This window comes from Monodon monoceros, unplaced genomic scaffold (genome assembly GCF_005190385.1).
Source record: "Monodon monoceros isolate NGI ecotype Baffin Bay Population unplaced genomic scaffold, NGI_Narwhal_1 Super_Scaffold_18, whole genome shotgun sequence".
Classification (NCBI taxonomy): Eukaryota; Metazoa; Chordata; class Mammalia; order Artiodactyla; family Monodontidae; genus Monodon; species Monodon monoceros.
The window spans coordinates 155,215,316-155,227,856 of record NW_021703774.1 but is presented as its reverse complement, the minus strand read 5'-3'; the positions used below and the strand labels follow the sequence as shown (position 1 = coordinate 155,227,856).

General features: G+C 40.3%; 1 protein-coding gene across 4 annotated transcripts in view; it reads left to right on the top strand.

The window, feature by feature from the left end:
- The window catches only part of S100PBP (S100P binding protein), a 31,763-nt gene extending 20,340 nt beyond the window's left edge, over nt 1-11,423 (top strand). For 2 of the 4 annotated variants that reach the window (XM_029227313.1, XM_029227314.1), the window contains exons 6-7: nt 6,529-6,616; nt 8,819-9,526. In XM_029227313.1, the coding sequence (XP_029083146.1) occupies nt 6,529-6,616; nt 8,819-8,960 (230 nt within the window). In that variant the 3' untranslated portion in view covers nt 8,961-9,526. Of the gene's footprint in view, nt 1-6,528; nt 6,617-8,818 lie in introns of all 4 variants that reach the window. The other 2 variants (XR_003794294.1, XM_029227315.1) reach the window with 2 other exon arrangements.
- Nucleotides 11,424-12,541: the final 1,118 nt, after the last annotated feature.

Below are 12,541 nucleotides of genomic sequence, written 5' to 3'. Positions count from 1 at the left end.
AAGTGGATGTCTTGTAGACAGCATATAGTTGAGTCTTGTTTCCCCCTGGTCTCACAATCTGTCTTTTAATTCAAGTGTTAGTCCAGTCACATTTAATGTAATTATCGGTTGGATTTAAATCTACCATCTTACTACTTGTTTTCTATTTGTCTATATGTTCGTTGTTTCTTCTTTCATCTTTTCCTGGTTTTTGGTTTTTTTTGAGTATTTTTTAGTATTCCGTTTTATCTCCATGCTTGACTTATTACCTATACCTCTTTGTTTTATTTTCAGTGGTTGTTCTAGGGTAGTAGTTCTCACAGTTTCTGGTCTCAGGACTTGTTTACACTCTTACAGATTATTCATACTCTTAAAAATTGAGGACCCCAAAATGTTTTTGTTTGTTTGCATTGTATCTATCTATACGCAACCATATTAAAAGTTATAACTGGTAAATTGTTAAAATATTTATTAATATATTTTAAGATAATTCATTGCATGTTAACATAATGTTTTTATTAAAAATAACTATAATTTTCAAAACAAAACCAAAATTTTAGGGAGAAGAATGCATTGATTTACATTTTTGCAGATTTTTTTTAACATCTAGCTTAATAGAAAACTACCAGATTCTCATATGTGAATCTGCATTCCATATCATGTTGTGTAGCCTCTTGAAAACTCCCCAGTACACTTTTGAGAGATTGCAAGTAGTAAAAACAAATAACATCTTAGTGCTGTTATGAAAATAATTTTGATCTTGTGAAGCCTCAGAAGGGTGTTGAGGACTCCCACAGATCCTGGGACATACTTTGAGAACTGTTGCTCTATAGTTTACTATACAGATCTTTAACTTTAATCAGTCTACCTTCAAATAATATACCACTTAACATATACTGTAAGGCCCTAACAATAGTACCCTTCCAAATCTCCATTTTTTGTTACTGTTTTTATACATATATTATAAACTCTTCAATACATTATTGCTTTTACTTTATTTTTTTGTTTTTTTAAAATATTTATTTATTTATTTTGGCTGCTCCAGGTCTTAGTTGTGGCACGTGGGATCTTCACTGCGGCTTGCAGACAGACTCTTAGTTAGTTGCGGCATACACGTGGGATCTAGTTCCCTGACCAGGGATCGAACCCGGGCCCCCTGCATTGGGGGCACGGAACCTTACCCACTGGAACACCAGGGCAGTCCCTGATTATTGCTTTTACTTTAAACAGTTATCTTTTAAAGACACTTTTTAAATGAGAAAAGGGCTTTTGTATTTACTCACATATTTACCATTTCCAGTGCTCTTGATTCCTTTCCATCTCATATTTTCTTTTTTCCTTTTTCTTTTAGTATCTTATAGTGCAGGTCTGTTGTTGTGAAGTCTCTCTGCTTTTGTTTACTTATATTTGTTTTGCCTTCATTAAAAAAAAACTTTTTATTTTGAAAAATTATAAACTCATAGACTCATAAGAAGTTTTGAGTCTCACCTCAACTGTTTCCCTTCCCTTAGGGATTACAGTTCTGAGCAGCCTGAATATAGTTGTTTCATACATTTTGCCCAGTCTCTAGTTGCTTACAGTGGAGGTATGCCCATTCATTATGCTTAGAAGTGGAAGTCTGCTTTGATTTTTACTGAAGACCATAAGCAGCAGTGGTTATGTAAATTCTGTTTCTACATTTGCCATTACTGTTGAGAACATTCATACATTGTTCAATATCCCCTGTACAAAACAACACTGCAGAAATGAGTTATATAATAATTCCTGTTTCTTTCTTTTGTTTTTTGCCTTGTATGCATGGACAAAATCAGTCAAGATTTGTACTAGATCATCACACTTTTGTTGGCCTGGATGTTTGCATTCTGGCTTTCTACTTAATCTTTTTATCCTTTTTTTTTTTTTTGACCACACTGTGCGACTTGTGGGATGTGGGATCTTAGTTCCCCGACCAGACATTGAACCCGGCCCATCAGCAGTGAGAGCATGGAGACATAACCACTGGGCCGCCAGGGAATTCCCTATTCCTATTCTATTAATCTTTTTGTAAAAGCAATAGCCTATACCCCTGTAGCACATTTTTTTTTCTTTCCTTCCCTCCCCTGTATTAGGTAGTTTTTTGATTGCATTGAATAAAGACATTGTGATTACCTTTAAGTAACTGAGTTTAAGGATTTACAGGAAAAGATGAAGATTAGAGGCTCAGCTACATAGCTTGGCCTCATAATAAAAAGAATCAACCATAGAGCCAGGCCCCCTCAGAAATGGATGCCTTTGTTTCCTTTTCAATAGGTTTTCCTGCTGAGTTAGTGATTCTGGTACTTCTAATCTTATCTCTCTCTATGACTAGTGCTTCTGCTGCTCTCTATTAGCTATCTCAAGTGTCTGTCCTCTCCTAGAGCCCTACCTCTGTGTGCTGTTCTCTCTCTTGTTCTCATTATTAAAGCTCACATTCACATTCCAAGGGAGAGTATCTAATTGATTCACTTAATGACCTGTTGGTGCCAGGCCAGATCTTAGGTCATTAGCCAGCAGAGAGAGTCTCTGTTCTTGGTCATGTGGTACAAAGTATGGTGATGTATAAGACCTGTCAGAAGGGCCATTGGCATAGCAAGCATTCAGCGTTATCATTACTCCTCCTTTATAACAGCTGCATATTTATAGATTGTTTCGGTGAACCGCTGATCTCATCTCTGAAATGTTGAGGTTTTTTCCTCCTAATTTCATTCTTAGATGAATTTCATTCTTAGCCACAAAACAAAGGACAGTCTTCACCACCTTTTAGCCACAACTTAAAATAAACCCATGGTACTGATTGTTGGTCCAAGAAAGCCCATCTGTTGGAAACTATGAAAAGAGAAAATTTAAATGTTTCTATTCTTGTTAGCATCTCTAAATTTGGAGGAAGAAGAGATTGAAGCTATGAGCTGAAATAAGGTTTTTGGATTAATAGCCCCACATGGGTTTGAATCCTGGCTTTCCCATTTACTAGATGATAGATGAGTATCTTTTCTAAGCTTCAGTTTATTCATGAATAAAATGGAGATAATGGTATTTGCCTCATGTGGTTGTTAGGATTAAGTGATAGGATACATGCAAAGCAGTTAGCAAAGTGCCTGGCACATAATAAATGCTTGATAAATATTAGCTCCCATTATCTCTAGATCATTAACCCTTATTAATAATAAAGGTTACCCTGGTACATCAGTTAAGTTCTTAGTGCTAATGAAAACTAACATTACTTGGTACATAAGCCGAGACAATAGTTATTGAGCCTTTGTTTACTCAGCGCTGTGCTGAGGTACCAACTGGGTATACAAGACATATTGCAATATGATTCTTGCTTTCTAATCCACACAGTGAAATGTCAGTCCTAGAAAATTTTTCAGGAAACTCAACCCTATGATGGTATTCTGTTATTGGAATTTGGGCTCTGTCACTAGCTGTGTGACCTTGGACCAATTACTTCTCTGTGCCTCTTCATCTGTAAATTGGAGGAAATATCTCATAGGATTATTGTAAGGAATAAATATGTTAATATATGTAAAGCACATAGGATACTGCCTGATACATGGTAAATGCTATATGTAAGTTGCTGCTGCTAGATTATGACGCCTAGCAGTTGAATACTTGAAGCCTCATTGGGCCTAATTGATCAGTCTTTTCTTTTAGTTTAAAGTGAATAGGTTTCTTTGTAGGAGGTTTATAGGTATATCTTTAGTCTCCATCGTCAGGACAGTTTTATAGAGTCTACGTGGTAAGAGATGAGTAAGCTGAAGGACATGGTCTGCAGATAATCTTGTCCCATTTGAGACTGGACACCAGACTTTCCATATCTTGCCAGCCCTCCTTTGGTGATGCTTTGGCAAGAAAAATGTATCTTGAAATTCTTGGAAAGCTGATTTCCTCACCATTGAAATGTCCTTTTTGTGGGGGCTAGGGGGAGGGGGATGCTAGTGATATGAAAGTATGGTAAAGGAAAAGCAATTTGAGTAGAGACCGTTGATTTTAGCTTAACAAATCAAACAGGCAAGGGATTTTCTAATCAAAAGCTGCTTCTCTCTTAAAGGGAAGACTCATTTCTTTTTTTTTTTTTTTTTTTCGGTACGTGGGCCTGTCACTGTTGTGGCCTCTCCGCTGCGGAGCACAGGCTCCGGACGCGCAGGCTCAGCGGCCATGGCTCATGGGCCCAGCCGCTCCGCGGCATGTGGGATCTTCCCGCATCGGGGCACGAACCCGTGTCCCCTGCATCGGCAGGCGGACTCTCAACTACTGCACCACCAGGGAAGCCCAGGAAAACTCATTTCTGATTTGTATTTCCTTCTCAAGAAGTGAGATTAATATGTTTTATTTCCATATTAGTGAGATTGAGCACCTTTTCATTACGTTTATTGATTACTTGTATTAGTTTTGAGAATTACCTATTCATGTCCTTGACCTCTTTTGTTTTGTTTGATGAGGAGACTTATCTTTGCAGAATAAGGTACACTTCAGGTACATTTTTCATTTTGTCAGTTGTCTTCTTTTACCCTTGGTTGTCCTTTTTTATTTTAACTGCATAGAAACATTTAATGTAATCTATAAATTTTTGCTGAAAAGTATCATCTCATTATGGTTAGAGAATTTCTGCTGAGTGTTATAAAGCATGTCATAGTTTATATGTAGACTGATCCACTTAATAAGCATTTTTTCCTTATAAATAGGTGATTGATTGTCACAGGCTTTGAAGAGTCTTTGCAAACTAACATAGTCCCGAGGCTGTAACACCATAATAATAACAGCTACCACTTGCTGCACACTGCCTGAGTGCCAGAAGATATGCTAGGTCTTTTATGTACTATATCCCTAATACTTAAGTTCAAGCAAAATATTATTATTGTCCACATTTCATAGATAAGAGGAATGATTTACCCAGGGTTACAGAGCTAGTTAGTGGCTGGATTGGAATTTTAACTCAAGTCTGCCTAAACTCCAAAGTATATACTTTTTCTACAGAGTTGAGCTTCTTGAGGCTTCAAATAAATTATACTGGTCCTAAAAGTTAAGTAAATATCTTCTACCAGAACATGAAAAGATGGTCTGTCGCCTAGTTTGACAGCTCTTGGTTCCTGAGAGCAGAATAGATACGATCATGAGAAGTATGTAAACCAGCTGAAAGAAGGGTCTCCACTGTCTAGGGCAAAGGTTTTCAAAATGTGGTTCCCAGACCAGCAGCAGCAGTAGCATCACTTGGGCGTTTGTTACAAAAGCAAATTCCCGTGTCCCACTCCAGACCTACAGAATCAGGAACTGGGGTTGGGGCCCAGCAACCTGTTTTATATTTGCAGCTGATGATGATGCACGTTAAAATTTGAGAGCCACTGGTCTAGGGGAGTTATTCTCTCTAACCACAATTTTTGGTTTTGTGAGCTTCAGCCGAATTCTCAGCCCGTAAGTGCAAAATAAGCATTATTAAATAGTGGCAAAAGCATGGAATCTAACAAGAGCCGGTTTTTAGTCCAGTTTAATAATCATTTAAGGCAAGTTCACCTCCCTGAGCCATAGTTTCCCATCTCTAAAATGATTTTAATAAAAATCTTATCTCCCGGGCTTCCCTGGTGGCTCAGTGGTTGAGAGTCCGCCTGCCGATGCAGGGGACACAGGTTCGTGCCCCGGTCTGGGAAGATCCCACATGCTGCGGAGCGGCTGCGCCCGTGAGCCATGGCCGCTGAGCCTGCGCGTCCGGAGCCTGTGCTCCGCAACGGGAGAGGCCACAACAGTGAGAGGCCCGTGTACCGCAAAAAAAAAAAAAAAAAAAAAATCTATCTCCCTACAAGATATTTTTTCAGAATTAGTAAGATAACATGTATAGTGCCTAGCACCTTGCCTGGCTCCCAGGTGTTTGAGAAATTGCCTCCAGTTATTTTTCTTGTTAAGCAAAAAGCCCCTACCCGCCTTCTATTCTCAACTTCTCTTGTTTCTTGAATGTATTTTGCTGTCTTGTGTCTCTGGGCCTTTATATTAGCTATTTCTACTGGATACCCCTACCTCCCACCCCTCCCACTAACGTCTATACATCCTTTAGATCCCTGCTTATAATTTACTTCCCCTGGAGGGGACTTTCTCTAACCCCCACTCCCCAGTCTCTGTACTCATAGCAGCATGTATTTCTCCTGTCACTACATATCAAAGTTTTCGAAAACTGGTTTTTGCCCGTTTTTGCAAAGTTTTTGCCCATCTTCTGTATAAACTTCATTGGGCAGGTCCAGTGTCTTGTCTGTACCATATTCTAGGACCCAGTAAAGTTTCTCACACATTATAGGAGCTAATAAATTAATGTTGAATGAATGAATGGTGGCTGTCATTATTGCTGCTTCTTCATCATCATATCATCCAAGAGCAAGCTCTCTTCTCTGGCTTATAGTTTTTGCGCTGACTGCTTGTGATAATCATAAATAGATAGTATTAGGACCAGTGCCTGTTTTCTCCTTCCCTGAAAGTACATGTTTTGACCTAGGCTGACATGGTAGTTCACTGAGCTGCTTCCTAACCACTGATCTCTCTGTATCACAGGTACCTTGGGGGAGCTGTGTGCCTTGATGGGTCAGGTTCATCACATGCAGAACCCCAAATGGCAGCATCCTTCGGACCTCACCAGGCGGTGAGTGGGTGTTTAGAAGAAGGAAGAAAAGGGTAGAATTTTGCTACAGGAGAAATGTGGTAGGGCTTTGGTAGGGCTGTCATTGTTGTTTAATTCCAGGGGTAGAGAAAGAAGTGATATAGTGTAATAGAATAAGAATTGGACTGAAATTCAGGAAACCTGGGTTCTAATACTGGCTTTGCCCTTTTTAACTAGCTATGTGATTTTGATCAAATCACTTCACTTCTCTGGTCCTCACAACAGTAAAATTAAGATATTGGACTAATTGATGTCAAAGAGCCTTTCTAGTCCTGAAATCTTCTGGTTTCTTGATGCAGTGTGGTTTTACAGATTTATTCAGTTACTTGATCCAATTATTCAGAGACCTTGGAGTCATCTGTGATTCCTTTCTCTCTTACTCCATAGTCAGTGCATTAGCAAATTCTATAAGCTCTACGTATAATATATCCAAAACCTGATCATTTCTCAATCATTTTCACTTGGATTGTTGCAAGTCTCCTAAATGGTCTCCCTACTTCTGCCCTTGCCTGTCTACTGTTCTCAACTTAAGCAGCCAGAGAAATTCTTTTAAAGCATAAGTCAGATTCTCTCTTCTTTGCACAGAGTTTTCCAGTGGCTTCCCATCTCCATGATCACAAGTGCCTATATGTTTTGGTCTAGGCTGACTTGGTTAGCTCACCACCCTCATCTCCTCTACTATTCACTTTGCTCACTCTGCTCTAGTCACACTGGATTCCTTGCTATTTCTGTTTTTCATACTATTTATTTATTTTTGGCTGCATTGGGTCTTCGTTGCTGTGCGCGGGCTTTCTCTAGTTGCAGCGAGCGGGGGCTACTCTTCATTGCGGTGCTTGGGCTTCTCATTGCGGTGGCTTCTCTTGGTGGTGCACGGGCTCTAGGCGCACGGGCTTCAGTAGTTGTGGCTCACGGGCTCTAGAGCGCAGGCTCAATAGTTGTGGTGCACGGGCTTAGTTGCTCCGCAGCATGTGGGATCTTCCTGGACCAGGGATCGAACCTGTGTCCCCTGCATTGTCAGGTGGATTCTTAACCACTGCACCACCAGGGAAGTCTCTCCTTGCTATTTTTCAAGTATGTCAGACGTGCTCCCACATCAGGGCCTTTAAACTTAGTGTTTTCTCTATAGTTGCCAAAATGACAGCAGTACTCGGAAAGGCAGTGTTGTGTAATAGTTATTAAATTCTGCAGTCAGATGTGAATTCAAATCCAGGCTCTTCTACTTACTCCACTCTACGACCTTGGGGAAGTTATTTTACCTGAGGCTTAGTTTCCTATCCTGTATAAGGAGTTAATGAGAGTGCTTTTCTGGTAGGATTGTCATTAGGATTAAATGGTGTGAGATGTTTAAAGAATTCAGCAAGTATTTGCATATAGGGCTAGATAAACACCAGGTACTGTTAAAATTATTTTCAACCTGGGCTATTCCCCATAATCACCTATGGAGATGTCTAAAAATACAGATGTCCAGGGCTTGACTCAAGGGATTCTAAGTTATTAAGTCTAAGGGTGGAGAGAGGGGCCAAGAATCTGTATCTTTACATTAAAGCTTCCCAGGTGGTTATTAGACAAGCTGGAGTTGAGAACGGGATGAAATTATCTCAGAGGGTCCTGCTCAGAACCCCAGCCCAGTACATGACTAAAGGAGGCTCTCAAGAAACTTTGAGTCTGTTCAGTTTCTAAACTTGCAGTGTGATTCTCACGTGATGCTTACCTTCTCTGGGAATTTTATTCTAATTTTAACTGCTGTGTCCTGAGCAACCTTGAGCTGTGTCAGACAGTGAAGTCCTGTTGGAGGTACAGGTCTGATGCAAGCAATAAAATATAGATCCTGTTCTAAATGTTTCCAGAGGGAGAAAATGGGTTTTTCCTGCTTAAACATTATTATACATTATACATTGGGTTTTCTTAGAACATTCATGTATATGGACCATATCACCATAATACCTGTATGGGAATTAGGTGGCTTTGGAAATTGGAAGGAAATAGAACTTATAGTGTGACTTTCATATAAGGAAAATAATATAAAATTTCTAAAATTATGAGAATCGAAATATAAAATGAATATCCAATTTCCAAAAGTAACAATATTCTTTAAATAGTTTTCTTGGCCTTTTTTGTATACAAATGACCATTCCAGCTGAAACCCTCATTTGTCCTTTTTTTATTTTCCCTCTCTGCTGATAGAAACTACGCCCGGTTCCGACAGAAGTCTCTGCAAAGATACAGTCTGACTCAGTGGGTTGACCAGAACATGCGAAGCCACCATCGGTTCCAGCGTCTACCAGATTTCCCGTACAGTCCATTTGTCTCCTCCCATCAGCAGTGAAGGTCCCTATCCAGGGTCCTGTCCAGAGCAGCGTCTCATCTTCTGCTGTTTTGTGCTTTGTAGATTTTGAAATTTATTTTTCACAACATTTTAATTTAAAGAACTCGTCACCTTTAGGAAATGCCCATTGCTGACTTGAAATTTTTTGTATAAGGTCCTTCCTGTTTATGTGTGTGTATGCATTTAAGCAGTGTTGAGTTGATAATAGTTTTAATTTTTTAATTTAAATTGAAGGTGGCTGCCGCCTGAAAGCCGGCATTAAGTCAAAACACCCAGAATCAAGCAAAACACCCACCTCTATGCAGAGGTGAAGTCTACTTCTGGTGCCCAAAAGAAATCATCTTTTAATCTCCTATGAGGAAGGGATTCTTTATCAGGCTGCAAGCCAGTGTTAATTATTGCTGATGACTTATAAATGGATACAAGTCACTTTTAACAACGCCTCTTACCTTTTTTATTTGAATCTCCGAATACCTGTCAGTATTTTAAAGTTGGTAATCCAGGACATCTGAAGTAGTTGAAAGGACAAATTAGAAGTGTAAATCTTTTCTTCTTTTTGTACCTACTAGCTGCCTTTATGTTTTGGCTTTTTTTTTTTCGTTTTTCATTAAATTTATTTTGCACAATAGTGTTTACAAATCGTGTACATCTTAACTCTAACAGAAGACTGGTGACTAACAACCCCTGTTGATTTGTGATCTTGTGACTGTCTGCCTTCTCTGCCTTTCTTCAAGGATATTCCTTCTTTTTTCCCCAGTGAACTTAGGGCTCTACCGGCATATTCCTGTATCCTGTTAGACATAGATATGCCTCTTAAGAACAGCCTTACTGTGCTCTTTATTGAAGAGCCACCCACCCAGAGTCTTGACTCTAGGACAGGCCAGAAAGCAGTGCTATTGAGAGGTGTCAGTTGGTCTTCAGTTTCATCTGCTGAACTCCAGTTCAAGTATGAGTTGACGTGTTAGTGAGCTTCCATCCTGTGGGAGAGACTTTGGAGAAGCTGTCTTTTGTCTCCATTATTAGTTAATAAGAGGTGCCTTTTGATCCAGGATCTCCTTACTTGGTCAAACCTCTGATGTACAGTTTTACAAAACTACTAAAGTGAATCTAAAATAGTTTTGATTAAGCCTGTGCACAAAGCATTACCTGATCTTAAGGGTAATGCTATATGCAGCTATCTTAACGGATGTCTTAGGAGTTTGTTATTCTCTTTACAGACAGCTCTAGACATCTATTGGGAGATTTTGCAGTCTGGCATTTGTGCTGTTGTTCACTCTGTGTGACGGTTGTACCTAGTTGCTATAGCACAGCCTGTGATACTGGGCTCATTGCCTCTGTCTGGTTTTGTTGTTCCATCAGCCCCATCTTTGTATGCAAGTAACCCATCTTAAACATCCTACCCTACTTTAGAAACTGACTTGGGAGAAACTTGGTCATAGTTACCAGTAAACTTAGATGGATATCCCTAAGTGTTAACTATTTCTATCCAGTCAAGGATTCTCTTTTCCTTCGACATTTGGTTTAGAGTCTGGGACCAAAATGCAAAGGAGAAGTTCTGTTCAAAGGCAAGAGTCAAAATCTGTTATTTCAGTTGGCATTTCCTTTATCAGTCACTTCTCCAGGTTTCCATAAATTAGTTTGATGGAGTGGGACAAACATCCACCTTTGGAACTATAGCATAGTTAGAATTAATTGTTGCTGCAATAATTAGCATTGCAGCTGTCTTGTTCCCCACAGATAACCAAGGAGTAAAGGGACAGCCTTTTGCTTAGGCAAAAGTCTAAGACTCATGTTCTTGCCTCCCTGGTACAGGAGGGTTTAAGACTGATGTGTAATGGGAGCATCGCCTTTGCCAAATCAAATGAGTGATGGGTTAACGAGAAAATGTGACAATCACATTTCCTCTTTGCTCAAATAATTCTGTTTTTCAAGCTTTAGCAGCTTAATTAAATCTGTTGGACTGGGGGAGGAGAGAACTGTTCCCTGGCGGTTAACATGGTATTCTTTAAGAAGAAAAACAAAGCCAAAGAAGACTCATTATCAGGCATGTTCACCTTAAAGATGGTAGTGGGTAGAATCTGGAGTTTTAATCTGTTTTTAAAAGCTACATATCTCACATTTAGTGTTGGCCTCTAAGTCTAATTTTCATGTAGAATTCTTGCCCTGTTTTATTTACATAAGCGTTGTGTGCATTTAACTGCCTACCTAGCTTTCTTTATCTGTGATGACATTCTCGCCACGGGGGTCTTGACAATGCAGAGTAGGAATGTGCTGTTTACATAGTTTACTTGTATATAAAGAGCCTGAAATAACCTTAGTTTTGCATCTAATGCAGGCCCCAATTTACTTTGGTTGTTGTCAGGATCAATTATGAAAGTGAAGTTTTGTGCCTCCTCTTTATCATGTATTTCCCCTTGTAGCAGTTGTGTTTAATGTCATTACGAAGAAATAAAAGTTCTTGTCGGTGGCTTATGTACCGTGGCCGTCTATTGCGGGCTCTGAAGGAGGGCTCCTTCCTTCTTTGTGCAGGTGGGTTAGTGGGGTGTGGGAGGGGCGGCAGTTAGTAGAATGTGGTACCGGGGAGGCGAGGGTGTGTGCTCCCTGTTCTTTTGAGGGTAAATTACAGTGTTAAGAAAGGCGTTCCAGCAGTTAAGAAATGTTGAAATTGATTGGGATTTGCAGCTACATATAGTGCACATCAGGAGCGTGACATAGGGAGAGCCTTAAATATCACTGTGCTGCTGTTTTTGCAGAGGGGGAAAATGGTTCAGCCCCGTCACACAGGCATTGCCTCGCATTCCTTCCTGTGGCTGATGGCTGACCCCTGTGTCTCTCTGCCTCTCCAGAGCCAGCACTGATAAGGAAGAAGCTGAGCTACCTGGGGCATTCTCCCTTTGAAAGGGATGTGAGAAACCAGAATTGATAGTTGTTCTTAACCCAACTTCTCCAGAAATTGTTCCTAGAACCTGGGGTGAAGGTTGGATAAGTGTGGGTAGATGTGGGAGACAGCGTTAGATCACTTTTGTGAACCTAAGCTTCTTAGACTCACCCCAGGAGCAAAGATGAAAAGGAAGGCAGTAAGAGCTTGTCACCTGTATTAGCCAATGCTTTACAGTCTCAGCTTGTGCTGAGACATTAAGTAGCAACATATTTGGATAGGCTTCTCTGTCCTACTGTCCTGTAAGTTTTGTTTGTTTTTTTTTTGCGGTACGCGGGCCTCTCACTGTTGTGGCCTCTCCCTTTGCGGGGCACAGGCTCCGGACGCGCAGGCTCAGCGGCCATGGCTCACGGGCCCAGCCGCTCCGCGGCATGTGGGACCCTCCCAGACCGGGGCGCGAACCCATGTCCCCTGCATCGGCAGGCAGACTCTCAACCACTGCGCCACCAGGGAAGCCCTGTCCTGTAAGTTTTTAACATGTAGCCTTCAGTCCAGGTGAAAGCCTCAATATAAATTTTCTAAATACTCAGCTGTTTAATATTCTTGTCTGAATCCGAGGGTCCCTTGACCTATACATACACATATCCATTTTGTCCTCTCAGGTGTAGGTGTTCCTTTGTCCAGTAATTGCTTATTTCCTTTT